At 33.0% G+C, this 27593-nt stretch overlaps 3 protein-coding genes across 3 annotated transcripts; 2 read left to right on the top strand and 1 right to left on the bottom strand.

The window, feature by feature from the left end:
- Positions 1 to 16088: 16088 nt before the first annotated feature.
- On the bottom strand, positions 16089 to 20815 carry LOC106669472. Its single transcript, XM_014398972.2, has 5 exons — positions 20705 to 20815; positions 20532 to 20637; positions 16488 to 16687; positions 16308 to 16415; positions 16089 to 16242 (listed from the first exon to the last, which is right to left on the bottom strand). Exons 1-5 carry the CDS (start codon positions 20779 to 20781, stop codon positions 16107 to 16109), a joined length of 627 nt encoding a protein of 208 aa, XP_014254458.2. The 5' UTR covers positions 20782 to 20815; the 3' UTR covers positions 16089 to 16106.
- A 32-nt stretch (positions 20816 to 20847) lies between these two features.
- LOC106669471 lies at positions 20848 to 23036 on the top strand. The gene is made up of 5 exons (XM_014398970.2): positions 20848 to 20871; positions 21025 to 21138; positions 21206 to 21399; positions 22660 to 22767; positions 22828 to 23036. The coding sequence occupies exons 2-5, from the start codon at positions 21028 to 21030 to the stop codon at positions 23024 to 23026; spliced, it is 612 nt and encodes a 203-aa protein (XP_014254456.1). The 5' UTR covers positions 20848 to 20871; positions 21025 to 21027; the 3' UTR covers positions 23027 to 23036.
- A 1379-nt stretch (positions 23037 to 24415) lies between these two features.
- LOC106669474 (glutamate-gated chloride channel-like) lies at positions 24416 to 27593 on the top strand. Its single transcript, XM_014398974.2, has 10 exons — positions 24416 to 24538; positions 24627 to 24766; positions 25413 to 25525; positions 25629 to 25693; positions 25844 to 25913; positions 25969 to 26122; positions 26187 to 26269; positions 26329 to 26463; positions 26519 to 26874; positions 26945 to 27593. Exons 2-10 carry the CDS (start codon positions 24714 to 24716, stop codon positions 27125 to 27127), a joined length of 1212 nt encoding a protein of 403 aa, XP_014254460.1. The 5' UTR covers positions 24416 to 24538; positions 24627 to 24713; the 3' UTR covers positions 27128 to 27593.

The following is a 27593-nucleotide window of genomic DNA, read 5'->3' as shown; positions in this document are numbered from 1 at the left end:
TTTACTAGTTTTATTTTGTCCTGATCCCATCCAAGCAGTTATTTATTATTTACAACATAGAACGTAGAAGTACTGGTTGAAATTTCTTACTCAAACAAAGTCAAGAGCGAAGAAAGTCCTTTTATCCACACAAGGTAATTTCTTTTATAACAATCAATCGATAAAAACATACGTACAGTCAATCAGACAATAATAACAGTTATTAAATAGAATTTTCTTTTGTGTTTAGATGGTGGTAAATAATTAAAATATTTTTCCTTCTTGTTTCAATTTTTTTCAAAATATTTTCACTATTAGATCGAAAAATTCATTTCCCATAACGTAACTAAGTGATCAGATCATTTACGTCATCGTACTAGAAAAATTAACATTAAAATTCTACGTAAAAAGGTATCAACTATTTGTAGTATTATGTTAGATATTTTGGACAAATTTAGAAAATATTAATCCATTTGTGTTTAGTGGTCTAATAGACCAAATTACTTAATTGAATTAATTATTCTTTTTATGTAAGGTCTTGGTTGAGGTGAAAAGGTTAGCTAGCCGAAGGGCGTGGGTTCGAATCCCGCTCGTGACACTTACTTTTTCATCTCAACCAAGACCTTTCATAAAAAGAATGATTATTTGGAGATCGTGAGATGCTGGATTCTAAACCAAAGTCACATCTCACGATCTCCAAATAATCATTAATTAACGGTCACTAAACCACACGCACACGCACGCACGCACACACACACACACACACACACACACACACACACACACACACACACACACACACACACACACACACACACACACACCACACAAATTATTTATCTATCTCTTCTTATCTACATATCTCTTTCTACCTATCTGTCTGCTTTTTTTCCACACACACTATAATACACACACACACACACACACACACACACACACACACACACACACACACACACACACACACACACACACCACACAAAGAATAATTAAGGTCAATATAAAAGGATTTAATCTTAACACATTATTGAAAAAAGAAAAATTATCTTAAATATCTTAAACTTACAACAGCTCGGTTACCAAAGATAATATCTGAAAGAAAACGTAACATTTCATTGGTTGACATCTTAACAAGAGGTTTTTCAAATTAAGTTCTCCCTAAGATTTGCGTAGAGAGAAGAATGCAGGAAAATATGAATGAAAATCTCCAGGACATATATGTCGTATACCGTGCAAAGTTGTTCGCAATCTATTATATATTTTATTCCATGGAAAAATATTTTTATGTAATTTTTATTTGACAATATATTTTGCACGAGGTCTCTCTGTTTGTGAAATCGCACTTTTGGGATTAAAAAATACAACTGGGGGACATTGAAGGAACATATGTTTTGAAGAGATAATTAATACGCGAATTAGGTATTTTTACAATGTCCTCTGAAAACAGCTCATTCTCCCATTTTTCCAAACTATATATAATATTTGTAAGTTTAATGATTTAACAGATTTTTTTACAATAATTCAACTTGAAATTGTGAGGTTTCTCTACGTGGTCTGCGAGGTACTAGAAGTTTGTTCGATACTGATCATTTTGATTTGCGTCGCTGCTGACGCGTCTGACAGACCGAAATGAACGGCAACGACCAAATTACAAATTCAACTTTAGTCTTGTTAATCGAGTTATGTTTAGTGGTCTAATTGGCCAAATTACTTCTTTAAATTAATTGTTCTTTTTATGTAAGGTCTTGTTCGAGATGAAAAAGTTAGTGTCACGAAAATTGGTGTTATGAGACACCTAGAAGAAATGTCCTATTTTATGGCAACCAGCTTTAATTTTGTTAAAATATTTTGAATAAAATCTGATTATATGATTTGGGATCTGATTGTGAAGGTAGTTTTTGCAAAACTTGCTCTACATTCCAAGTTTGGGCAACACTGCGGGTAACACTGATACGGAAGTGGAGTTGTTTAGATGAGTCCGTGATTAGTGCGTTGAAGTTTACGTGTAGTTAAAATGTTTTTGGAGTACAAATAAAAACTTCAAAAACAGATTTATAATGTGGTTATGTACGATTGAACTCAGTAAAATTCAATAAAGAAAGATTTCGTTTAAAAAAGGAAGTTCTAAACAAAATTTGTATACAGTGATTCAACCTGAAGAATATTAGATATTCTATAAAAATACAATATTTATTAAGATTTCTCTTGACATAATATATATGTAATTTGGTCGTTAGAGAAATATTTATTTGCATATCCTCACTGGTTTGGATTCACTGGGCATATTTTTCCATATTCAGTCTTACTCTATATTATTTGTACCCATTTTGATAAACTCGAAGTATTCAAGGGCATTGGAGTATTGAGCCGATTCTTGGATAGGATAGAAAATTTCAACGTCATCTGGTAATGATGTTGTTAGGATGTATAGGAAAATCAGAATTATAAAGAAAGGGTCCAAGAATTTTATTGAACTGATATCCGAGTAGTCGAAATACGCACGTCACTCTGAAGCAGCGTTCAATTAAATAGGATTCCAGGATAAGGTAATAAGGAGTGGGTAGGAAGGGTTTAAGCTTGGAAAAGATGACTGGGTGCCAGACAAAAAGCCTGGGGCCTCAACCAGGAACCAAACACTTTGTTCTCTGGAGTGGAAAAAATGATGTCAAAAACAATTGTATGTGAATCTAGCGTTTTAAAAGGAGCCTTTTGAGGATTTTGAACAACAGAAAATGTAATTTTCAACGTATAATCTGTTTTTTAGCACTTTCCAAATATAGAGAAGAACTAACTGGTAGTTCTTACTTGAAAAAGAAATATGAGGTGAAAATATATATTGGACGCGAAAATATCATGCTTTGTGAATGAAATATTAAAAACGATAATTATTCAGAAATCGTGAGATGCGGTCTGGTGTGATGTAGGTTTCAGAAAAACATTTTCTACTTTGATTGAATATAAAAAATATATTTTGCATTTTATAAATACACTTTTTTCTACATGTTTTTGTTAAATGTAAACAATGTTTGTAAATCCCAGGCCCTGAAGATGATCTCAATAAAGATCGAAACGACAAAGAAAATGTTTTTCTGAAGCCTCCATCACACCAGACCGCATCTCATGATTTCTGAATAATTATCGATTAACTGTCACTAATCACCACACATTAAAAACGATCTTAAATTGGGAAATATTTGAGGAGAAAGATTGGGTTTTATAAATTAAGATCACTGGAACCACAAAATTGGTTGACTAGAGTCTTGTTTTCAGACCACGTTGCCTTTTTACTTGCTACAATTATACAAAGCTTGAGTCTTAGGAAGAAAATAAAAGAGATAATCACAAAAAATATTTTGGTACGTTAATTGCCAAATGTGTAAAAATGGGATATGATATCATGAAATAATATCAAGAAAAAATGGCACATATATAGCTAGAAGATATAAAACTAGAGTTCAGACAGGGCATCATTGGGAGGACATGTTTTCATTCTCATACAAAGCTATCGACACCGACCTAGGGGAAAACATGTATTTAAAAGACAGGTCACCAAGATTTTTTTATGTCTGATGATGGCTCTAAGGTGCCGAAAGCTCGGTGAACCCAACATTTAGTCTTCCTTTTTTTCCACCTGTCCAATGACGAAGATTGGAACCCTACAAATATATGTATGCTTGTTTATTGTATTGTTATTTTTTTTCTCTGTAGCTGATTTAATATAGGATTTGATGCCTATTATATACATTATTTACGTGCCAACTTTCGTAGAAAGATGATATCTGAAATGTGTATATGCTTTTTGCATAGTTCTTATTTGTATGTTGATTTTTGAGAAAAAGATAGTGTTTATATTCTATATAAAGCTTGATTAATACAAAATTATCAACTATTCCTAATCTCAACTAATCCTAAACACGCCCTAACAGACCAAACTAGCAATATAGGTAGACCAAAATGATTGGTAATGACAAAATTGATTTAAATTATTTAAAACTCTCAAATTTAGAGAACTGGTAAAAGTAGGGTTTTTCGAACAAATTACTTTATTCAATAATTCTGATCATTGATCAATATATAAATCCTTACTCTTCAACTTGTTTCTTGATTTTGATAATTTTACATTTTATTCACCTTAGATCCTGTTTATTGTATACGAGCTTCGAAAGGGTGCATATGTTTTCTAGATATATGAGATATGTTGAAATAACAATACCCGAAGGTATGACACGCCTAAGCTGCAGAACCTTTACAGACTGCCCAAGATATTTATTTTCATAACAAATATCATGATAGTTTGAGCTAAAGAGATACGAATTATCTCCTGACAATCAGGGACCCAAAGTCAAGGAAAATTACACCAAACAAAAACATCATCTTCGAAGGAAAACTTGATTCTCTTGACATAGTCCACTGTTTTAACGCATTAAAGTTGAAATACAACCACGATGCAATTTTTATAAAACGAATATAAGTGATGGTTTTAGAATAGTTTTATACATTTCAACTCGTATGGCCAGCGGGGCAACATAGCTCTGAAACTTTTACTTTCAGGACAAACTACTCCTTCCCGGAAATTTCCGACAGTCCGTACCTCAGGTTCAGACTAGGATTATCCTTCAAAATGGACATCTTGTCACCGAAATGACAACGCTAAAACCGTGTGTGAAGTTTGAAGCGAAATAAAATTATTCCTTTATGGTTACTCTACCGTCCAAGAAGAGGGGATCAATCAATCCTATTAACGAAAGAAGAGAGTTGTGATTGATGATGTTTGCAACATTATTTGAAGATTGGAGAAAAGATGACCCCTTCGTTCGGCTCAAACGGGTTCATTACATAATTGTCAAAAACTTAGCTACAAATAGGCGGCATGGTATTGATTGGTAAATCACGTCATAAGAGTGAAAATATGGGGTCCGAAACCTATTTGATATAGTTCCGCACGACAGAATTTAATAGCATATGAAAGCACCCATTTAGTCTTGAAGGTCTGTTTTGAGTTCTTGTAAACCTCATGGCAGCCGTTTGTCGACAGTGGCAGTGGACGACTGCACGATCGTGTGAAAGGGGCATATAACAGCAGCATTAAATATTTCAAGGAAATATTTCAGCTTATTTCAAAACAGTCAAAAATTACAAAAAAAAGGAAGCAGGTAAATTATTATCGAAATATGCTTCAAAATTCCTTAAAAGAAACCGTTTACATCAAATGGTGATATAAAATAAGTGCTTTATTAACTTATTTAACCATGGTATGAAACTCGTCACATACTCCGCATACCATACACCCAGAGTGATTAAAGAATTCGTTCCAACTTCAAGAATTTTTGAAATGTCTGTAGGTTCCAGAAGAGTAAGAAGTCTGTTCAAGACTTTTCTCCAAAAATCCCAATGTAGTTTTATTTTTTGGATATAATCTCGAGGTCATCCATGAATGTAGGCATTTTTTAACGCTAATGTTCTCTTGGTTGTTCTTCAAAAAGGGTTATTTTATGTTATAAGCCGGCTAAAATGGGAAAAATAGAAGAGTAGAGTGCCTTGGGTAATTTGTACCTTCTCCAGGGCTCTGGAGACACTCTAATCAGAAGTATATAAACTAGACTATAAATTCTTTAAAATACGAAAATAAAAGAATTTAAGTTTAGATACTTCTGATTAAAAATCAGTAAGAGCAAAAATATGTGTCTTGTTCTTATATATGTTTTATATTAAATTGGCCAAAAAATTAAATTAAAATGTGTAATATATCCTTTAGTAGAGTCCTGAAGAAAGTACAATAAAGTTTCGAAGGCTACGCGAAGATTTAATATTAAAAATGTATTCTTTGACCACATCCGTGTTAATAACTAAAAGAACATTATCTGCATAAGTTAGTCGATAAATCAACAAAACTTTTTTAAGAATGTGTAACTGTTTTGCTGTTACAACATGGCTCTATTTTGTACAATTACTCACACCAATCTGAGCCACGTTGATGCTTAGCACAGATATTAAGTGATAAAATCATCCAGCGAACGATGCAGTTTGTACTAGCCAGATAGTTCAATGTTTGCCCATCGGCAGGTTTGAAACCATATTTAATATGTCCTTGAAATTGGTATTTTAAATAAACAAATGGCACGTGGGCTTGCCGTGGCGGCTCAAGGGAATCTTTCCATTTACATACCTTATCCTTCCTAACAAACCGATACATCCAAGTAACACAAGGCATCTCTTTCTCTTTTTTTTTCAATTTTAACCGGCGTATAACATAAAATAACCCTTTGTGAAGTGTTTTCAAACAGAATTTTTGTTTTCATTCTTTTATGTACAAAACTTTTGAAAGTTAAAAAAGTAAAATTAAAAATGTATATATCGAATATGTAAGCAATGTAGGTTTATGTACAAAGTAAATTTATTGATCATTATCATCTCAGATTTATGTAATAGAGGCCGCTTATTCCCAATGAAAAAATATTAAATTTCGGGTAAAGTAACGATTTGAAATGGCTGGGACATGCAAAAAAGCATGTGAAATACAAGAACCACGCAGGTCGTTTATTTATCCATCTGAGGACTTCTCGGTCTCAGACTGCATGGATAAATTGTAAACTTTACATAATTTTACATTTTTGTTCCCTTTTTAAAACTAAATCATTGGTCAAAATTCGTCCCTACTGTATCTGTTCTGTCGTCTCAACGGACTATAAAGGAGAGGAAGAACACAGGAGAGCATCAGATACAATGATATGGTGTACAGATGGCTCCAAAACAAACGAAGGACTGGATCGGGCGTTTTCTGTGCAAGCCCAAAACATGAGCAATCAAACTCATTAGGGAAGAACACTTTGGATTTTCAAACAGAAATACATGCCATCCATACTTGTGACCTGGAAAATCTTAAAAGAGGTTACACTGGCAAAAAAAATCCTCATAAGATCTGATAGCTGAGCAGCCATTAAAGCATTAGCATGTAAAAGAATCACATCAAAATTAGTCAGTGAATGCATCCAAAACCTCCAAAACCTGGGGAAACACAACAACCTGATGAAATCTTGGATGCCAGGGCAGAGGGGAATTTTGACTAACGAGAAAGCAGACAGACTGGCCAGAGGAGGATCCGCAAGACCATACATAGGGCCCGAACCTATACTTGGGAAAACAAAAACAAATATAGAATCCTATGGATACACTAGCGGTGCTAGACATAGTAAACTTATGATGAAACAACCATCACCAAGACTGGCCAAATCACTGCAACAACTGGAGAGGGTTAAACTCAGAGGAGTGATAGGACTACTAACAGATCACTGGCATCTGAGAAATCATCTGCACAACATGGGTATGTACAACGATGATCCCATTTGCATGAGGAGGAGGAAACAGCTTAAAAAATATCATCTTCGAATGCGAAGCAACAGCTCAATAGAGATTTAACCTACCGTATGGAGAAAACTTAGGGAATCAAATTGCAGCAGCGAGAGTCAATGACCTGGTACTTCAAAGGAGAAGGATTGAGTCTATTGCACTGAACTAAGGAACTAGGAAGATACATAAGCCAAAAGGCTGCAGTGCCTGGGGAGCACAAACCCCCTTCCTTGTATCCTTTTTTTTTTACTATACCATACCATCTGTCCTGTCGAATATTAAATTAATTTGCTCACGGAAGCATCGTCCCAAGTATTAATTAAACTTTCGTTGAGACAGGTCGATCGACAGTTGGCATTTGTCGCTCTTTTCGAGTTTTAAAAGTTTGTTGGATTGGAGTAAAAACGTTGCACGATAAAAGTGTCGTCGCCGAACAGAATTAACTTCGATTCATTCAGGTCGGAAGGAAGGGTTGAGCTGGGCAGGTTTCGAATCAATGGGTTGTCATGAGAGGATAGTTAAAATAAATGCAAAAAGTCTAACGATGTTACTTTTTTAAAATTCAGTTTCATTTTGTTCGTTAAACCACGTGAACAGAGAGCAAACCAAGTGAAAGAGCCAAAAATCATTTCACCAAATCTTACATGAAGAAGTATGTATTTACAATTAAGCGATGTGTGCCATATGCATTGTGCCGTATAAAGAGGGGGTGTCAACTCAATAAAGACAAAACCGACCAAATAAATATGTAATTTCTGTGGGGAAAACCATTTGATTATATGTTTTTCCATTTATTTTACAAATCCATAGAAAATGCAACAACAAAAATTGTTATTTATATCATATGTACCTTGGGTTACTTGGAAGTATCGAAGTAACTCAAGGCACATCTTCCTCTTCTATTTTTCCCATTTTAGTCGGCCTCCTGGGGAGCGCACTTGCTCCCTTACTTTACTCCTTTACAGCTCAACTCCCATTAAATTCCGACTCCTTAAACTTCGCATACGCCGATGCCCGGCAATCCTCTCCCCCTTTCTATCCACAACCTCCAATCCCATCTTCGTATGCTTTACCCTGGCTTCGACAGTGGAAACTTTAAGGTATACAATCAAAAATCCAAATACATAGTTTTGACTTTTAATCGTAAAACTCTCCCAACTATTTATATTACTGCACCCCAATACTCCAGCGAATATACGTGTATATACGATATCTCGGACTTTACTGGAATAAAAGACTTACGAGGAACCCACACACACAACGAATTGACTTTATTACATATAAAACGCTATTTGAATAAAGTTCTAAACTGACCTAACAAAAACCTGTTGTACACTACGGTAATCGTCCCAATTTGGATTTGGAATTGAACTATATTCAATCTTAACAAAATCCTTCGCACAATAGTTCATATTCCATTTTCACCAATCATACTATCCACTCTGATCTCACCTACCCCACATACCAAACCTAGCCCACACCCGCTACAAAACCCCTTCCCTGTCAACCCTTCCCTCAACGTACTTACTTCAATCCAACAAACTTTTAAAACTTGAAAAGAGCGACAAATCCCAATGGTCGATCGACCTGTCTCAACGAAAGTTTAATTAATACTTGGGACGATGCTTCCGTGAGCAAATTAATTTAATATTCGACAGGACAAAAACGGTAGTGCCGACTTTTGACCGATGATTCAGTTTTAAAAAGAGAACAAAAATGTAAAATTATGTAATGTTTACAATTTTTCCATACAGTATGAGATCTAGATGCCCGTGGATCGGTAAATAAAAGACCACAAGCGGTTCTTGTATTTCTAATGCCTTGCATGTCCCAGCCATTTCGAAGTTACTTTACACGAAATTTAATCTTTTTTCATTAGGAATAAGTGAGGTCTAATACACAAATCTGAGATGATAATGATGATGATAAATTTACTTTGTTTTAACCTACATTGTATACATATATGATTCGATGTATATTTTTAATTTTAATTTCTTTGCTTTAAAAAGCTTTGTAGACAAAAGAATAAATGGTCCAAACAAAACATTCAGTTTGAAAACTCTTTAAAAACGGCTATTTTTTGTTGTACACTTGTTTTTATAATGTTTTCGGAAGCAAGACGTAACGATGAATATTATTTTATATTTGTTTTTACAAGAAAACTTCTAAAAACTAGCTCTTAACAATAATATAAATATTTTCTATTGTTTATTGCCGTTTAATGTGCCTTACCATTTTATATTTTTATTCAACCTGTATAAGATACTACTTCCAACTTTTCTATTAATTAAATTCACTAATTTCGTGGTCCGCTTGACAAATTAATGTATTACAATTAATTAAGGTTTTTAGTTGAGATAAAAAAGTCAATGGCACGAGCGGGATTCGAACCCACGATCTTCGGATTGATACGCCGCTGCTCTACCACAGGTTTTTGGACATTTGAAAAGTGGCAAAAAGGAGGGAAAATTCAAAAGGTGGGGTTGAGATAGGAGGTTGGTGTCCGAGTGGAGCGAGATCACGATAGCTCAAGTGGTAGAGCAGCGGCGTATCAAGCCGAAGATCGTGGGTTCGAATCCCGCTCGTGCCATTGACTTTTTTATCTCAACTAAAAACCTTAATTAATTGTAGTACATTAATTTGTCAAGCGGACCACGAAATTAGTGAATTTAATGATTAAAAATGAAGTATACTTCACTAAACCTCTCCGTGGCCATTTCATTTGTCGTCGAGAATCCACCCCGATTACATGACATTTGAAAAGTGGCAAAAAGGAGGGAAAATTCAAAAGGTGGGGTTGAGATAGGAGGTTGGTGTCCGAGTGGATCGAGGTCACGATAGTTCAAGTGGTAGAGCAGCTGCGTATCAAGCCGAAGATCGTGGGTTCGAATCCCGCTCGTGCCATTGACTTTTTTATCTCAACTAGAAACCTTAATTAACTGTAGTTTTCTATTAATTTTCAAATTTCGGACCCATTTTCTTTGCTGATTGAAAGTGTGTAAATTGAGGTTCTAACATAATGTACATTTTAGCAACTTTCGTTATTTATAACTACATAAACAAGAAAGAGTTCTTTACAAGTTCCTTTTCTGTGTCATGAGCCCAAATCATTTTTATTGGAAGGAGATTGAGCTGAAAGCTTAAAATTCGTGTTTTAAGATGTCAAGAATTAAAGGCCCATATACAATTTTATGCTTTTTAAGGCGTTAATCTCTTGTAAAGAAAATGCAAATTGACATTTTCCTTCTAGTTTAAGACGGATGGTTAAGGCAGGGAATCGGCACAATTAGGATCCCGAGGGACTTTGCCTTCTTCCAGAGATAATTTATTCCGGTCCCTGTCAACATCACATCCACGGAAATGCTAACTTGATTTCCGCCCCTTGAAATATTAAAATGATTTGTGAAGGTTTTCCGTTGTCCATCAGTTAAAGAAGGAGCTACTGTCTCATTAAAGAAGTCTGGCGAATTTAAAAGAAAAAAAATGTCAAAGGCCATAAATATTTAAAAACCGCGGCACCTGAGACACAAATTTCTTAAGGATGTTCAATGTTTAGCAAACAACTCTCCTTAGTCGAAGTCGTAATTTACTCAACAAATTATTTAAAATATTGTTTAAGAACTTCAATTTTGCTAGTCGTATATATAAGTGGTATGACAGACGTGAAGATAGCTGCACATTAGAAATATTAGACATAACTTGAGGCTTAATTTATACAGGGTGTCTTTTTGTAAATAGCCCGGCTGAATTGTCTTGAACCAATGACGCTAAAAATACGTGTTTAATAATTTTTAGTCTAGTTTCAAACTTTTTCCTTTTTTGGAGAAAAATTATCCAGGGTACCTTAGGCACAGTTCAACTTCAAAATTTCAAATAAAACCCTATACATCCTGACACATCATTTTAAAGGATTTTTTTACGCTGAAAACAATGGCGGAATAGGATTTTAAATTGGACAAAAAATGACAAGTTATGGCAAAAAGAAAACGGCACCGTAATTTCGACGAGGAGGTGAATATTTTACTGCATGTTCGCGAAAATCCTAATTCCTCTAGCCGAAATATTGGAAGGGTTTTAGGTTTTTCAAAAAATGAAAGTAGATATGTACTCCGGACTTACAATTTTAAGCTTCTTGTCTAGGGACTACGGTCTCTGATTATGACAGGCGTCTAACATTCCTTGCACAAATCGATTTGGAAGGCTGAAAAAAACGGTCTTCCATACGGACTGATGAATTCGAATTCACGTCTAATGGCATACTAAACCGTTGGAATTTTCGAACGTAAGCAGAGGAAAATCCGAGAATTTCGTACTCTTGTCATCATCAGGTGGTTCACAGTATCAACGTTTGGTGTGGACTTATCGGTAAGAAATTAATTTTCTATGAAAATAATTTAAAACAACAATAATTTAAAACACTATTAGATGATGTTACTCTGCATCAACGACTAAGAATAATTTTCCAGCTTGATGGATGCCCCAATTCTTTGCAGGTGAGACGTCCGGGATTGGTGGATATGTCCTCATGGAACGATCTGTTGGCCGACTCGGTCACCCGATTTAACTACACTTGACTATTTTCTATGGGACCATTTAAAGAAAAGTGTCTACGCCAATCATAACCCAGCAATCTCAGTTGAAGAACTGCGGGCAAAGGATAGAAAATACTTGTCAATTCATCTCCCCTGACTATCGCTCCGAGCACCGGTGAAGAGTGGTCAAAATGAGCAAACCTTGACATCTTTACGCAAGGCAGACAGTTCTAACATGAAATGTGATTTATAAATAGCAAACCAAATGACCGATTTCTTTCTTGAACTTTTGACCGTAACTTTGCCATTTTTGTCCAATTTCAAGTCCAATTCCACCATTGTTTTCAGCGTACAATATCCTTTCAAATGGTCTGTCAGGTTGTATAGGGTCATATTTGAAAACCTGAAGTTTTTCATCTGGGCCTGAGGTACCCTGTATAATTTTTCTACGAAGAAAGGTAAACATTTGAAACAAGTAACATAAGTAACATAAATATTAATTAATTGAAAAAAGGTTAATTAGACAATCGGACCACGAACTGTAATGGATTTGAAACATGACTAAAAAATATTAAACACGTATTTTTTTATAATAAATGTCAATCCTACAGATTTAAAAAATAGTATATTAGATGTACCAAAGAATGGTTGTTACGTTACGATACTACGAGAAGTGCTAGCAGGTCTCTTCCAAGCTATGGCGTGTACCGTTGGGTGTTCATCCTTCTACACAAACTTACGCACATATTTACGTAGAAAACAAACACTTTGAGCCCTGAAGAGGATCTAACTAAAGATCGAAACGTTAGCACGATAAAGAAAATGTTTTTCTGGAACCTACATCACACCAGACCGCATCTCACGATTTCTGAATAATCTTCTACTCAAAATTTCTAAGATTCATGCTCCATAAAAGGTATGGCCATTATCATTCAAATTAAAAAAAAAACTGGGAGAGTCTTGTTAAAAAAATAATTTTTTTAGAAATCGGCAGATGCTGCCACGGTGGTGAACAAACTCGTTGACGGAGGACGTCAGACATATCCCAAGATGGCCGTAAGCAGAAAGTACAGATTTAGACGAAGAATGACCGAAAATTGTCTAGACTTTTTAATAATTCTCATCGTACAAATAGATCAATGGTTGTACTTTGATTCTGCAAGAACTGCGAGCAGGTCTCTTCCACGCTCGTTGAGGTATATATAACTCATTGTAGAAGTCTTCACTGACTACATATTCATGTAACTAACTATAAACGTCTGTTTCGAAACAGAGAAATCTTGTTGTTCATCCTTTAACAGATTCATGCTGCATGAAAGTTATGGCCATTATTATTAGATCATAATGATTATTACTATGATGTTAAAAGAACTGCAATCAGGTCTCTTCCAAGCTCGTTGAGGTATAGCTCGTTGCAAAGGTGCAACTTCACTGACTTCATATTCATATAACCAACCTTTGTGATTTTGTTATTTGTGTTTTTGCTGTGTTTGGTGTAAACCTCTTACAGCGTTTGCTTTTATGTTATTTTTTTATTTATCACATTATTTGTTTTAATAAATTTTTAAATTAATAATTTGTTTTTCAACCACAACAGGTCCCCTTACACAGATCTTTAGCCGTTATAATTATAATTATATTATAACTTTTCCGGGATGGACCGCTGGGCGGCGATTTGGTTTTACAGGGATTTTTTTTCCCTGAGAGGTTTTATAACAATTTTTAAAGAGATTTTTTGGCGGTTAGAACATTTTTAAACAATATAAATAGCCTATTTTGACTAGTAATAAAAACATGAGCACAATGAAACACTTAAATAAAAAGATTGTTAAATAGATCTTACTAGCTTAAATAAACCCGTTGGACTATATACGTTTATAAATCTAAACAAACATTTCATATAAATTATTTAAATATATTCATTATAACTTAGACTAGATATTTCATATAAATAATTCAATTTTATACTCATATAAACATGAGAATAATGAAAACAAAATAAATAACTTAATTTACTAAAACATGCTAACTATATACATTTATAACTTTAAATATAACTTCTCAAATGTATAATTTAACTATGTACATATATAACATAAAAAACAAGACAAGAGTAATTAAATTTGTACATTGAAGTTCTTTATTTACATACATAAAATTAAAAGCCCTTGTGGGAATTTTTTATTATCGATGATTTTCATTTTGATTTTGTGAACTGTGTTTAGTTTTTTTTTCATAGACATACTTTATAAACTCTTTATAATTGTGTTTGTCCTTTGTCAGTTCTACGAATTTACTTTCATCATCTATTTCATCAATTCATTTCAATTTCTAGTATTATTCTTTTATGGTTATAGATTTTGCATTTCGTCACAATATGTTCAGCACTTTCTATTTCTCCACATTGGCATAAATTAGTGTTTTTTAACTTTTAATTATATAAATATTTATTAAATTCTCCATGCCCTGTTAAAAACTGGGTAGTAATATAATTTGGTAGAATAAAATTCCCGTTTTTGATTCTTGATTTAATGGCAAGAATTTATAAGAAGTTCGCCCTTTTATGCTTGCACTCCATCTTGCTTGCCATTTTGTTATAATTTCATTTTCTAATTCTTTAATTTTTTCACTATAATTATTGCATGTTGTTTTCCTTAATTTGTGAATCTCTATTCTTTTAATGAGTTCTAAGTCATTTGGTATCTGCCCTGTTATAACTTGAAGTGCGTCTGTCGACTTAGTTCGATACCCTTTACATAGCCATTTTAGTGCACCTCTTTGTATGGTTAATAATTTATTGACTTGGGTTTTATTTAATTTTGTAGCCCAAGATGGTGCTGCATAACACAGTATTGAAAGGTTTACAACTTTATATAATATTTTTGTGCTTTCAAATTTTAGCCCCCAAGTAGCTTTTTCTAAATTAGCCAGGTAATTTTGTTTTCCTTCTATTTTTTTCCGGATGTTCTCAATATGGCTGCTAGGGTTGAACCTGTTACTGATCACTACTCCTAAGTATGTTACGTTTTTTTCCTTTTTTAATGTCTTCCCGTTGAGGCTAATTTTTGGGTTATTCGAGGGTGCTACTTTTCCTTTTAAGAATTGAACTTTGGTTTTTTCCTCTGATATTTGAAGCTTTTGTTGTTGGCACCAATTATGGACTATCTTTATAGCTTCTTCGGATCTTTCCTTTATTTCCCTTACGCTATTCCCATCAACTTCATATAATCAACCATATAAACGACTGTTTCGAAACACCGAAACCTTGTTGTTCATCCTTCAATACAAAAGTACTGAGAATTATATTCAGCGAAAAGCAATGGGAGAAACATAGGGTGACTTGTTAGGAAGAGAGAGTTTTTAGAAATAAGCGGATTCTTCTACAGTTTTGAACAAAATTTTTGATGGAAGAGGTCAGAAGCATTTTTAGATTTACTTTAGATCAGATTGTAAAGTGATTGCAATAAATAAAAACAGTTTTCTAGAATTTCTCTAATCTTATTATATTAAAGTGAATCTGTAAGAGCTTAGGAGCTTTTGAACCATACTGGTAACCATAGATTCTCGATGAATTATTTTAAATATATAATGTTTATTCATTGCATTTAAATGCGTCTAATTTTGCCATTTTTAACGGTTTTTTAGTTTATTCATTTCACTTTCTTCTGTTAATTTACCGATCGACTTGGCGAACAAGCTAAATAAGTATAACATCATTTCATTTCTTCTTCAAAGTGCTACAAAGTTGTAAACCATCTTACACAAACAATTTACACGTTTTTTACCATATTTTCCCCTTATTCTAGTTTGGCCGAATGATGTTGTGGTTCTTAAAGAAATAATCAATGCAAATTGAAAGATGCAGGAGCTCTTTGAATTTTAATGTCCCCTCATTAATAAAATATGTCAGTAGACTCTCTGCCTTCAAGTGACTCACCCCCTGCGCTGCATATATAATCCTGTTAAGCGACTGTCTTTAGTTTAATCTGATAGAAACGGGAATTAGCCTAAACAATTTTGAGGACATCCGTTAAATTATTGTTGGCAAATTATAACAAGGAAGGGAAACGGATTTGCATGTTTAAAAAAAGAGGCCATTTTGAGCAAGAAATAACAATAATATTTAGGGGGCGTCGTTGGCCGCAACGATTTAGGCGTTGACAGGTAATCACTGTAAGGTAAAGGACCCCTAATACCTTCGTAAAAAATAAAATTATTTATTTACTACAGATTAAATCAATAAAAAAGCTAAGCTAGATAAGATATTGTATCGATAATGCTATGAGGACATTTAAAATATTTAAGCGAACAGTCGAAGTCATTTATACCGTCTTGTTCAGCTTGTTCTTCTTCAACTAAGTATTCACTCTCCGAGGTTGACGGCCTGTTAAAAACACACAAATGAATTACAATTAGGAAAGGGATAATGTTTATAGATAATTTTCATACATAAATAATATGTGTAGGAGTCTTCCTATGAGGCCATTGTGAGAGATAGGAGTTCGTGCCATATCACATATGAGTCGCAGAAGGCATTGTCTCCCGTTGACGTTCAAACTGTAAAATCAAAGTTACAAAATTCAACACTGGTCTTATTTTTGTTTTATTTGTAAGATTTTCTAGACACACTTGTTCAAACGCCTCTCAAAAAGTCCGTACACGGTGCTTCGGTTAAAATTGAAAAAGCTCCTTTCTGGAGGCGTCAAATCGTAGTAGGAGATGTTAGTCGGTAGATTGTAATTGGCCTCGAAGTTGTATGAAAAAAGGACATCCCTGTCTGGAATCTCCTCAAATTCAGAAACGACAGGGATGGCAAACGCAAGGAACATCTAAAAATGATAAATTCAATTTATAAGTATAGTTTCAACTAGCAGTACATCTCAGTAGGACTTCATTGATTACGATATTGACACTGCGCGTGGTTTTATACTTTAAGGTCCATCCTCTTTTCTTTTCTGATCAACTTCCCATTTTTTTCCAAATTGCCACAAAGGATCAATTGTCAAATAACCTAAACTGTTTACCCAAAAATATCTGGATCGATTGGTTGCTTTTTCATCAAGTCTGCTTATCCTTTAAATCTTCCTTTCCCTCGCTTTCCGCTTAAAAAAATCCCTAGTTTGTTTATGACTGTTTAATTTTGAGTCTTGAAGTATTTTCTCTGTTAAACCTCTTTAGAAGAACCAACTCAAATGTAAGGACGAAATATTTAGAAACCAAAATCCGCTTTAAACTACTTTCTGACTTTTTTCTCATGGGTAGCAAAACGAATAATTTCAGCCCGTGACTCAGAGGAATTGTGATACAAAGTAAAATTTTCGGACTTAGGAACAAACATATTGGAGGTCCAAATGTACCCCTGGACAATTTTGTAACCCATTTTTCTAATTTATTAAATCTGTCTAGGTCATCAGGGATATACTATGTGGAGACATTAATCGAAAACCCAATTCTCCACCACCTGATGATTGCCTTCATCGAGTTAAAGGCTGTTTTGAGTTGCGTAAAAAATTATCAAGCACCTGGTCCTGATTTAGTTCCGTTTGACAAATAAGTGGATTTGACAAAAACAAGCTTCCTCGTTCGTGACCTTTTTAACTCATTTACGACAAAGAAGACGTTCCAACTTCCTTTGGAAAAGCTCTCCTCTTTCGACTTTGAAAAAAAGGGGTGATTCTTATTGGTAGACACTACAGAGATATTTTGCGCTTATACTCAATTTCAAAACTTTTTTCTGGGATTTTATTGAAGCATGAAGAATCTTTTGCCACAATTAATAATTTAGGACACTCTCAACACGACACACAAAAATGGCACAATTACGCAGAAAACAAACACTTTGAGCCCTGAAGATGATCGATATAAAGATCGAAACGTTGGCACGATAAAGAAAATGTTTTTCTAAAATCTACGTCACACCAGACCGCATCTCACGATCTCCGAATAATAATTGATAATTTAATTTTACAGGGTTTCGCGGAGGTTTTTTCCACGACCGGCGATATTTTCGTATTCGTACAAAGCAAGGTTCCCATATGAAAAACCCCCACCGAGGGAAAAAGTTGTATAGTTTTTCGTGAATTTTAAGGCGGCCGAAAAAGTTGACAGAAGTGCGCTCATTCTAAAACTTTACAATCTAGGATTTTCCTGGAATTCGGCGGGAGTAGGAGGTAAGGAAAAAATTCCGAGTTTTTAAAAATTGGCAGTGGGGTAAGACAAGGCTGCATTCTAACTCCACTTTCATTCTCTATATTTTTAGATGACTTCCCCTCAGTCTTTGAATTTTTGAAAGCCATTGTGTGCGCTTTTTTTGCATATTTTAATAGACATTATCTATGCAAAGTAAGTCTGAAAATGGTAAAAACTTGGATTTGACCTATGTCGTGATTCTAGCGTTATAAAACCCTTAAATGCCGACTTTCGCGGAAATCGTAGTAAATTAATTTTTTGACTGATAATTTCGACGACCTTTTGCATGACTGACATTCCTAGTGTATTCTCAATATCTAGGCGACCGATTTTCAAGGTTAAAATTTGTTTTAAAGAAATTGTAAAGTGCATTTTATAACTGTACGAAACTTTAAAATAGGCCTATTATTTCCATTCAAAAAGCGAGGTTAATTTTTGTAAAAATATTTTCTTATTTTATGTATTTTCTTATAGAAATCGTTTATATATTTTTATGGTACAGTAGCTAAAAAGCTACACTTCTCTTCTTTCAAGTGGTACGTTTGACTTCAAAATCCTTTTAGTCGTTTTTGAATTATAGCCGTTTCAATCAGATATTCCGTCTTATTAAAAATCGGAAAATTTTAGAGGTCAAAAAATCGACCTCGTCGAAGTTTAAATTCAAACAAAAATTAATATTTAGGGGTCTCTAGAGGTGCTAAAACGAAATTTCATATTAGTTTCATAAAAAAATATGATCTTTAGTTTACTTGAAAAAATTTGGTTTTTAGAAGTTTTTTGTTTATTGGTAAACTAACTATAAAATAGCTTTTACTATATTTTTATTGCAATCTACATGAAAAATGATGTAAAATAAATCAATAAATAAAAAAATGCTATAAATGTAAAATAAGTGACATAGTTGATTTGAGTAAATAGAATTAAAAAAAAAAAAATTGGAGTGTAAAATCGCCAAAAAAATGTTTGTTCCAAACTCGTGACAACCAACCTGGTCATCCCCTTGTGAGTCAAAATGCCTCTTCAGGCAAAATTTTGTCGCACCGAATCTGGAGAAATTTCATTGGTCACAGTTCAGTTACTTACCCGGCTAAGCCAAACTTAGCGCTATGTGCCGTTCAATTTTGTCAAGTTCGGGGTTCCAACAATATGAAGAAATTGAAAAAGTTTACCGTGTTTTTAATGAAAAAGTGTTCGTTTTCCTTGATACAACTCCCAATTACATGCTTTACATCGAAACATCAACAGACCTCATTTTTATTTACTCACTGAACCTACACTTTCGGTATTTCCTCAAAATTTTCAGTTTACCCGATTCTCGTTTTTAAAAAATACAGCACATTTGATAATCCAATTCAATTTATTTTGGCTGCCCCATTCGCAAATTAATTATTTTAAAGCACGGGACAACGTGGACCACTGACCTGAACTGTTTCGGCAATTCTTGAGAGGGCAACGCGATAACATTAGGGAAATGTGCCTACGAAAAGCCAGGTCATGGGATCGTTTTTTCCTCTATATCCCCAACCTGGTGACCGGTAATGTTAAGGTTCATTCCCTTAAATTCTCTGACCTCCTAAATGTGAGATGTGAACAACTCTGCTTAAACGGTGTGCCCTGGAGGGAAGTTGGAAGGCAGCGCTGTCTTTTATGTAATTCTGAGAAAAAGCAGGACACCTTTCATTTTGTCGCTGAGTGTTCCATCCTGTCAGAACTAAGTCTTTTTTATTTGGAGCAGCGATCGCTCTCGAGGGCCGACTGCTCTCCTTACTTGATTTAATAAATGATAAAAGTGAAACTCTTGCGTGTTTTAACTGTGCAGCTTGGTTTTATATGTACGAGTTCAATATTAATTTAATTTTTGTACTTGCAAAAAAGTTAAGTTTCTTGTTTCGATTTGTTTATAATTTGTAATACAGTGTACATTGATTTTTATATTTCGCCATTCTTCTTGTGATAAGGTTATGTTCATGCTTCTTGTGATATGCTTACGTTTTGTAGTTATGTTTTGTTTGTTTCTTTTAAATTTATTTATTTATTTTGGGCACTCTCAACACGACACGCAGGAATGGCACAATTACTTACAGAAGACAAACACTTTGAGCCCTGAAGATGATCTCAATAAAGATCGAAACGTTGGCACTACAAAGAAAATGTTTTTCTGAAACCTACATCACACCAGACCCCATCTCACGATTTCTGAATATTTATTTATTTATTTCTAAATGTTACTTTTGGGCAATTTTCGGCAGACCGTTATCCCTGCTACATTCCCAATGCTTGTATATATTTTTGTACTCGTTTGTTCTTTTATCAATATTAATAAAGCATTATTATTATTTACAAGTATATGCAATTAAATTTTATTGTTGTATTTATTGATTAAAAAAAAAGAAACACTTTTAAACAAGAAAATCTTTATAAAGTATTTAAAGCCACTTGATTTAAAAAAGCAAATTTGTAAAGAATTAAAATTGATTTACTCACACCAATAGCACTGTTGTACGTATAAGTAATATAACGTTTATCTCTTGTTAATAACGCAAGTTGTTCGTCCAAAGTCCTTCCAGCGCATAAAGATACACTAAATATTCTGCAATGAACAATATTGTGAAATTCAGTGAAAAAATTAAAATAACATAAAAAAAGCCAGATATTACAAGATAACTACGAAGGGAGACATGGCTTTACACTGAAGAAAATTAGAGTAAGTTATCACCTGTATGAAAAAAGGCATTGCCCCGAGAAGTTGTTTAGTTGGAAAAAAGAAAGACAGGAGGCTGTAGCTATCAAAATGATTTTAAATAAGTCACTTTATGTTTATATTGTAAGTAATAGTTATTAGTTTATTATATGTGCTTAAAAGATTCTATTCCAAACAGTTTTGTTTGAAGGTTTCTATAATTATTAATATTGCAATCCTTATTTTAACCAAAACAATGAATTTTTCTGTCTTTAATGTATTATCAATATTTTCCAGATAATGTGGTTGACAGTTGTGTTTAATTTATTTGACTCAAATGCTGACAAACTGTGGATCCATAGGGACAAAAGGTATCTTCCTTTTCCTATGGGTTCAGGCAATAAGCTGCAAGTAAATAGTATTTTTTTAAAATTTTTATTTAATTAATTGTTTTAAATCTTNTATAAATTTTTCTCAGATTATTACAGGTTTTGGTATACCGGTAGACCTCAAAGATGACGATGTCACATTTGGCTTGATTATGAAGACAAATTACGAACTGCCAACGAATTCTGCGCATTTCACCCGCCCTGAAGAGGCCTTTGGAATCTCTGGCGACAAACAATTGACAAGATGGACATTTTATGACATTGTGAGAAATGCATTAGATAGGTAAGGTTTTTAACAGTATTTAAATCAAGAATATCGATTTCTTCTGCATGACCAATAAGAACCGTTACAGATTTGTTAAAGTTTATGCCATATAATGCATGGTCGAAATTTATTTATTCAACTTTCAGGCACCTAGCTTGCTAGAAATCGAATTATAGGAGTTTGATTATTATTTAATTAAATACATGTAGTATTTGTCAGCAGATTTTCTAGTCATGATCAAACTTGTTCTTATTTTCCTTTTCCAATGAGATTCATTTAAGGATTGCATCATGATAATCAGTGATTTTTAAAGATTTTACTATTATTTTGTTAAAAATATAATTGTGTTCATCTACTTTACTCCTGGATGGAGAGAAATTCTGAATTATCATCTTTATCTTTTGTAATAATAAGTTAGTTGAATTGTTAACCTTGTTTTTTTGACAATATATCATTGATTTAAAAACACAGTGAATGAATTATCAACTTGTTTATGCTTCAGATCACCCATTAATACTTTATAATACTTTTTTAACACAAACACTTTATAACAGATAATTGTTTAAAAAAATGACATGTTAAATAAACAATGCAAGAGTTCATTATTGGAAACTATCCTGAATATGCAAATGACACAAGAAGTTACATTGTTTCATTACTGTTGATTTAATCATTAAAGATGCACATAACTATGCAGCTTTTTTATGAACCCTTGAGGTGCTGGTGTTTTTGAAAAAAGCCCATTTGTAAGAATGACGATCATTTGTGCTGCATAATTTCATTGGTTTGGTTTGCATTTGAAATAACGTAGTTAGTAGTTTGTAGTTTGATTGTGGCTGATCATCCTAGTCTAACTAGAATCTCTCAGTCTGCCGGCATTTTGACATACTCAGTGGTGAAAGGTACATAAAGGACATACACGTGAAAAAATACACAAACCACCTACTCTAAAATTGCACGCTTTTGATCTTCAGCAATTTCTTCTACATCGTAACCCATTTCTGATACCACTTCTGATCAACTTTTGAAGCCATTCATTACTGCCATTTGCTGTGCACCACAAGATGGGAAAATTTTGATATTCACCTGACAAACCAAACCGTCAAGGTTAAGAAGATCAAAATGATTTACCAATCATTTTGGTCTTCTTAACCTTGACGGTTTGATTCATTACCATGACTTATGACCAAACTACACGATCATCATGCCACAAACCACCTGGATAAAGCTCACAATTTAATATAACAATTGTTGTTAAGGAATTTGATTTTTTATAAGGCTCTCCTTCGATGGGCAAAACTGTTTGCTGAAAAGCATTTGCCAGGCTGCTTTCACAGCTTTCGAATACAATGGCTTGTTTGGCGAAATCCTCCAGATACTATTTGTGTAAGATACTGATCGTTAATGAAATTATTCTCAATTTTCATTTAATCATATAAATTTCAGACCTTCCACTACATCAAATGACAATCGTAGACGAGATGGTGAATTGAGCGAATACGAAAAAGCAGAAATGGTAGGAAGAGAAGCAGCAGATGACAGAAAGTGCGATGAAATATTTCAAAACTGCTCTTTAAGCCTTATGGATCTAATTACAACCCTCGAAACTGATGTTTTGGAAAATATTGTGCTTAAGATTGTATAAAAAATCTAAAACAACATTAGTGTGATGAAAACATTAAAATATGAATTTAAAATAAAGTTTGTAGAAACTACCCGGACTTGTATTTTAATCCTTTTCATGTAAAAAGTTTCCCATAATAACAACTTTTTGATACGTTCTGGACACAAAATGCTTTACTTCTGTTTGTTCAAGAGCAACAATATCTGACCTCTGGGGAAAAAAATGGGTAAGTCCAATTTTGGGAAACTGAGATAAATGCACTTAACAGTATGTCTGGCCAGACAGACAGTACATTATTGTTTAACTTAAGAATGAAACCATTAAGTTAAAACAAAAATTGAATTTTTATCAAAGGTAATTTTTTTAACCTACTTACTATATTACTAGTGCAATGTGTTGCTGGAGTCATGACCTGCTCAACCCATTAGTGCTTACTGGAGAAACCTGCCGAGAAGAAGCACAGAGGAACCACCTTTTAGACTTTACATTTTTTATCATTTAGAAACATTCACCCTTTCTTATGTAATACATTTGTCTTATGTTTTATGTTTTCTGGCATATCATATGCGGAATTAGGTGATGCCTAAGGCCTACAAATAGCATGATTTGTTCTTAAGCGTGTTGAGTCTGAATTTTTTTTTACAACCGTACTCTGTAGAAAACCGTGGAACATTATTTGTTTCTGGAAATAATACTCAAATAATAATAGAACAAACTACTGAACATTATTGAACCAAATGCCTCAATCTTATCGATTTATTATTCAAGGAATGTTTGAAATCAGATTTCTGCAAGTTGATGTTGATAAAATCCCTGTACTTTGTTTTAAGATCTAAAAATTTAAGATCACAATATAGAAAAGTAATTTTTTTTTGCTTATACAGTTTTGCCCCGAGGATGCAAATAAATTATTATATTCACCACCCTTACATGAATTAAATTCTACAATTAGCAATTCTAAAGAAACAGTTACAGACACACACACACATTTATTATATAATGGTAATTTTTATAAAAAATTGTTCACTGCTTAAAATTTTGATAATAACAGTAATAATAAAACCGTTTTGCATTTAAACTTGCTTTTATCAATCCTCTATTATTTCAAAATGATCTATAATGTATTTTGGTATTACCTGTAATTGTTAGTATACGTTTTTAAGTAAATAACTTGAATTATATTTTAAAGTCAGTGTTTTTTTTTTTTTTTTTACAGCTAAAGATGAAAGAAATCAAGACTGGTGTAGATCTAGAAGAGAAAAGAGTACACACAAATAATAAAAAATCAAAAAGGTTATTCGTAATTATTTTATTTTGTACCATTGTAGTCTCAATTGATAGTAATCTGTTTAATAAAGCTTTTGTGAAGGCGAACTCGCCTTATAAAGGGAGTCCAAATCTAGTCTTTTATAGGTCTCCAGCTAGGATTCATATCTATAAAACGATTCTTCAGATTCTCAAAACAACCGACAGAATCGCAGTAAAATTGCAAATAAATACGCAGTTTGTTTGATTTTTACTCTTATATTGTTTGTGAGTAAAGTTTAGATTTAAAAAATATGATTATTATCAATAAACAATAGCTAAAGTTTGGTTTATATTGAATAAATTTTGTATTCAGCAGTGAAATTTATTTTTGTGAACAAAGGCAGTGGTATGAAATGAATAAATAGAAACATTTTGAGTTATTATAACTGTTCGCAGAATAATGGAAATCTCAAACGTCGTAAGATCACTTAGCTTCTTGCTAGCTCTATGTTGGTAAGTGTGATTAACTGGTACAAAGTTTTTTTTCTTGACAATTTTATTTTTAGATAATTATGCAAGTCGCAATCCTTAGCTTAACATATAAAATAATATATTCACAGATAAGACTACGTTAATAGGAATTTTTGGTATTTTGAGCGTTTATGGTACAATTTATCGAATGCCATTGCAATTTTGTACAATTCTTTGTTTACCTAACTAAAATATAAAAAAAATTATAACCAATTTATTTGACTTAACTATTTATACAGTAAATTCAAATCCCTGGAAAGTTTTAAGTAAATGATTTTTTGAATATGTAATAATTATGTGGAATGGCATGAAATTTTCCTTTCTTTTATTTCTTTTCACTTATTTTTTAAAAATACAAGTCCATACTTCTAAAAGCATTATTAAGCCAGAGAAATTCGGTCACTCGGTACTTTTGTGGTGAACCCTGCGCAGGTAGAGAAAAGTGTCCAACTTGGCCCAGGCCCTTTATAGGGAGCGAGTAGGCATGGTATTCGATATAAAGACAGTCCTTGGGCATGAAAGTTGGTTGTTAGGTCCCCAGTTCTGATTTTAAGGGAAATGAAACAATAAATAAATATACATGTATATATAAAAAAAATAAATATCTATATGATTTTGCTTTTTAAAGGTACATACCCAGTATTTATGCTTCAAGAGAAGCAGAAATTGAAAAAATTCATAAAGAGATTTTCAAATCCAAGTACACAAGTACGATCCGTCCTCCAGGAACAAATGGAAATGGTATGGACTATTAATTTTTAATAGATGTGTGCACACTATTTTTGACTGATTTTTACACTGACTAGAATTTTACAAAGCTTAATAAGCAAATAATTTTTTTTAGATTATGTTACAATCACGACAAATATGTTTATATTGGACATTAGTTCAATAGACGACTATGAAATGGTGGGTAGAACTATATCTCGCAGGCTAGTTTTTATCTTTTCCATAAAATCAAGTAAAAAGTATATGAATTTGTATCAAAATTTTATTTTTTTTGTAAAAAACAAAAAGAATAAAGTGTATATATTGTAAATCATTATTGGTGTTTTTCAGCAATATACAATACAATTATATTTGCGACAAAAATGGGTCGATGAAAGACTACAATTTAAACATTTATCAGGTTAGACTTCAGTTTTAAAAAAATGAGTTCTCATTTTATAAAAAGAATTTTTTAGAGAATATTTCACATATTTCGATAAATGATGTCAATGTAATGTGGACTCCCGATTTGTTTTTTGTCAATGAAATTGATGGCAATCACCATCAGACGATGAAAACAAACCAGTTTGCGAGAATACAAGCTAATGGTTCTGTCCTTTACAGTGTAAAGTGAGTGGGATTTTTATTTATTTTGAGTGGTTAATTATTTATGAGTAATAGCTAACGGTCGTAGGCTGACGCTGATTCTCTCTTGCCCGATGAAGTTTCAACTCTATCCATTTGACCATCAAAAATGTCCTCTAAGAATTGAAAGTTGTGAGTACTAAATCTCAAACTTGTGAATTGTATGTGTTATTTTATAACGTTTATTTCAGATGGATGGAGTAAAAAAGATTTGTTGTTGAAGTTTGATGAAACCCAGGCTATACAGTTAAACCCAAAGCTCCGAGTGCAAGAATTTGATTTATACAAAGTGATACCAAGTACAGAAGAAGTTAGCTTGAGCACAGGTGCGTTAAATTAAAATTATATATTAAATAGTTTTAATATTAAATTTTTTTTTAGGAACATTCATTGTCCTGGAAGTAGGGTTTTTCCTATTGAGAAGAATTAATTACTTTTTCTTTCATTTGTACATTCCTACTTCCATGCTTGTTTTTACCTCTTGGACTAGTTTTTGGTTCGGGCCAAACCAAGTAGTAGCAAGGACTATAATAGGGATGTCGACGTTCTTCATCACTATAAATCTGATAACATCTTTCAATGTTGGCCTTCCTAAAGTTTCGTACATAAGAGCAATAGACGTATGGTCTGGAACATGTTTAATATTTGTTTTTATCGCGTTTATGGAATTTTTTTATGTTAGCTATACATATTCAAAACATTCTCAAACCACCAATAAAAGCAGTTCGGATGATGATGTAAGTTGTTATTATTTTATATAATTAGAAACACTAATTAGCTTATAACTGAAAATTATGATGCTTTTAGAATGCGCTGGAAACCAAAGATAAATCAAGATCTGACAACTCTAAATCGAGAATACCTTTGCAGAAATGGTTGGAAAAAGTATCTGATGTCAACTCTGTAGACAAACTTTCAAGATCAGTTTTCCCCTTGGCATTTGTATTATTTATTGTCGTGTATTTTTCAATCTATCTGAGCATCAAGTAATTTTTACCATATGACTAAGAATTTCCAGAAAAAAATAGTTCTTGTTTATATTTATTTCCGATATAGTTGATTGAAATACAATATTTTCTAAGTTTTAAAATTATCTTAGCAGTAGTATTAAAAAAAATAACATTTCTAGATCCAGTTAAAATAATTAAAATTAACACAAGACAATTGGTGTATATATTATGATTCATTTTTATTCTGCCTTACTATGCAAATACTATTTCATACCATAAATTCTATTAAAATAAAAAAAAAATTGTAACTAGTACTAATAAAAATAAAAGAAGCTTTTGCTTGTAAACAAATAAAAATAATACATAATCGGTGTTGCAATGCTATTACTCTTTTATTGTTGCAGCAATAAATTTGTCGATTATGATTTTTATTAAGTAGTCATTCTTTCAAATGCTTTGTTGTAATTTTTTGCAGTTGAAGGAAAAAGTTTTTATATGACTTAATA

The sequence above is a fragment of the Cimex lectularius genome, unplaced genomic scaffold, assembly GCF_000648675.2.
Source record: "Cimex lectularius strain Harlan isolate CLEC.00 unplaced genomic scaffold, Clec_2.1 scaffold113, whole genome shotgun sequence".
NCBI classification, from domain to species: Eukaryota; Metazoa; Arthropoda; class Insecta; order Hemiptera; family Cimicidae; genus Cimex; species Cimex lectularius.
This window is presented reverse-complemented; position numbering and strand designations above follow the sequence as displayed.